The sequence below is a fragment of the Priapulus caudatus genome, unplaced genomic scaffold (genome assembly GCF_000485595.1).
Source record: "Priapulus caudatus unplaced genomic scaffold, Priapulus_caudatus-5.0.1 Scaffold177, whole genome shotgun sequence".
In the NCBI taxonomy this organism is placed as follows: Eukaryota; Metazoa; Priapulida; class Priapulimorpha; order Priapulimorphida; family Priapulidae; genus Priapulus; species Priapulus caudatus.
The window spans coordinates 64,205-67,020 of record NW_014577238.1 but is presented as its reverse complement, the minus strand read 5'-3'; the positions used below and the strand labels follow the sequence as shown (position 1 = coordinate 67,020).

The following is a 2,816-nucleotide window of genomic DNA, read 5'->3' as shown; positions in this document are numbered from 1 at the left end:
ATGTGTGAGTGAAAGAGTTCATGCTCTTTTGGTATGGTCTACATGCAAGCTCTGTGTGGTTTACATGCAAATTTAATGTTCTTATGTTACTCCAGTTATGTGCACACTTGAAAGTGTGAGGTAAACAAACAGCTATTAACAACTAATACGTGCTATGTACTGACTACAGGGTCTGGACTGGGACGACGTCGCGAAGAAGAAGGTGAATCCTTTCTTCAAGCCACAGATAGACGATGAGTTGGATGTGAGTAATTTTGCCGAGGAGTTCACGGGACAGGTCGTCGCCGACTCGCCCGCCGTCGTTCCTAACGTCAGGAACGCCTGCTTGTTCCGGGTGAGTGTGGCATCTCTCAAGCTAGGTTTACACTATGGAAAAATCGATGAGATGATCAGTTTTGCAACGTTCTATCAACTTTTCTGTCAGATGTTCAAAGTTTTTACATTATCGACCCGTAGTGTGCGCGCGAGGGGACGTGTGCATATTAATTCTCGCCAGTGTGGCACGTATAGCAAAAATGCGCTCTCCCCCTTGGTGGAGGGACACATCCCCTGAATGCTATTATCGGAGTGGCTCAGTGGCAAAAACTTGATCAACTCGCTGACCAAGGGTTGAGAAAATAGAACATGTTCAAATTTCTCAACTAGTTCCTATCAGCTCGTTCAGCACTCAAATTTTACATGTACACTGCCAACTTTCGGTCGATTAGTAGAAATGTTTATCAGCCTGTCAACTTTCCAGCAAAAAGTTGATAGTGTAAACGCAGCTTTATTGTAACACTGTGATCAAATTAGGCCAAACGCAGTCATATGGTGGATTAGAATGGCGGATTAGAGTGTTAGTATCACCACTACTTTTTCTTTTACTTTTACTACTGCTGCTATCGCTACTTCTACTACTGCGGCTGGTGGTACTGTCGCTGCTGAAACCACTATCGGTACCATTATTGTCACTATTCACTCTACACCATCATAACAGTGTGCAGCTGCTCATTTGTTTATAAATGTTGCATAGTGGGGGAAATACAGCACATAGATTGTGCGTGTATAATACATAAATCTTTTATGATAATCATCCTTTCAGAGGGTTTCTATTTGAATTCTTCTGAACCTTCAGGTAACTGTTACCTCCACATTTATCTTTATCTCTGTGATTCTTGTATACAGGGTTACTCCTACATAGCTCCATCGATCATTTTTACGGACAATGTGGTGAGTACAGACATCCACACAGCGAGTGAGCTGGAAGCACCTAACGATGCTCAAGTGACATTTGCTTGCCTTTATCAGGTGAGTCCGTTGATTCCTCGAGCTAGCTACTGATGTTACTCGCATTACAATGCAATAACTGTTGTTGTTCAATGTACAAATGTTTGTTTTCCGGTATTACTATGTCTTACTAGCACCATCACTAGTATAATATACGTCCTACTGTGTCTTATATGATTACATTATAATATTCGTCATTGTCATTGTACTCTCAGACTTTGTATAATACTTCTGATTTGCTATTGTTTAAGAGAAGATATAACATGGTGCAAGTATATATACTACAGTGCATTTATTATCTATTATTTATTGATTTTGTAACACCTATGTTCTCGATAAACTTCAGTGGTTGTCTGTCACCATGTTCTCTTACGATCCATTTCAGCATTCAGCATTTAACCAGAAGTACAGCTTAGATCTCAGTAAGGAGGGTCTTCTAGGCCATGGCAGTTACTCGGTGTGTAGGTAAGGACTGATTCAGCTAGCGTGACCTGGGTGCTGGGTGAGCTGCCACTGATGACTGCTGATGGTGAAGGCATGCTACTGTTACTGCTTGATAAATATGTAATGTAGTGAGGCCGCAGGAGGACGTAGGAGTGGACACCAGGGCCCTGTTGTCAGAAACAAAATTAGTCTTAACATTAGTCTTAACATTAACTTTGACTCGTAAACCGTTGACAGAAACCTCGTAAAGTTACGATAACGAAACATCCCAAAAAATATAATAAGATACACCATTAAGGCTTTATTCAATCATCCTTTAATAACTGCTTTTCTTAGTAAATCAGAAACAATGTGACAAATTTTTCCAGGCGATGCAGGTTGAGAAGTGATGAGACAGAATATGCGGTAAAGATCCTAAGCAAGCGTATCAACACCAGCAGGGAGGTACAGCTCCTGCGACTTTGTCAAGGTCACAGCAACATTGTCAAGCTGGTGGAGGTTCTAGACGATGAGGTAATACTTTTAGCAACCACCATGTTTAGGATAGCAGTGAAATAAATTACACAGTTTAGGCAGACTACATTTGGGTACGAGTGACAAATTTGAAATAGGCTTGTGAAATGGAAAATGTTAGAGCTTGCAGGTGGGCTCCAAATATTTTATATGCCTGAATCGGTTTGCATTTTAATTGTGCGTGCTTAATGATTTGCCAGTCTATATTGTGGGGTCTAATATAGCAGTGTGATTCTATTCTGATAGTTTGTATGACTATGGTCCTCCTATATTGGACTTGCATGTCCTTCATGGCCCTCTCACGTGTGTTAACTTCATGAAAATGGGCTATAATGGCGGCAGTATGATACTGTGCTGGTCTCACTCAAACATGTAATTCCTATAGTCTTCTTATATGTATATGTATATTATTTGTATTCGTATATGTAATTCCTATGGATAACTTCGAATCAAAATGGGTTTGAGTAAAACCAGTCACTGTTGTTACAGTGATTACGGAGGTCTTTAGCAGAGCCCGGTGACATTGCCACACGAGGTGCTGCCGTAACCTATGTGCAGGGATGAGAATGTTTCTCGGCTCCGAGAAATTTCTC

The 2,816-nt window shown here is 40.9% G+C and overlaps 1 protein-coding gene across 1 annotated transcript in view; it reads left to right on the top strand.

Annotated features, from left to right (window-relative positions):
* The window catches only part of LOC106806754 (ribosomal protein S6 kinase alpha-5-like), a gene marked incomplete in the record, with an annotated part of 21,124 nt that overhangs the window by 7,755 nt on the left and 10,553 nt on the right, over window positions 1–2,816 (top strand). Inside the window, 4 exon segments of the mRNA XM_014808813.1 lie at window positions 170–334; window positions 1,165–1,287; window positions 1,652–1,731; window positions 2,079–2,223. Coding sequence (XP_014664299.1) covers window positions 170–334; window positions 1,165–1,287; window positions 1,652–1,731; window positions 2,079–2,223 — 513 coding nt within the window.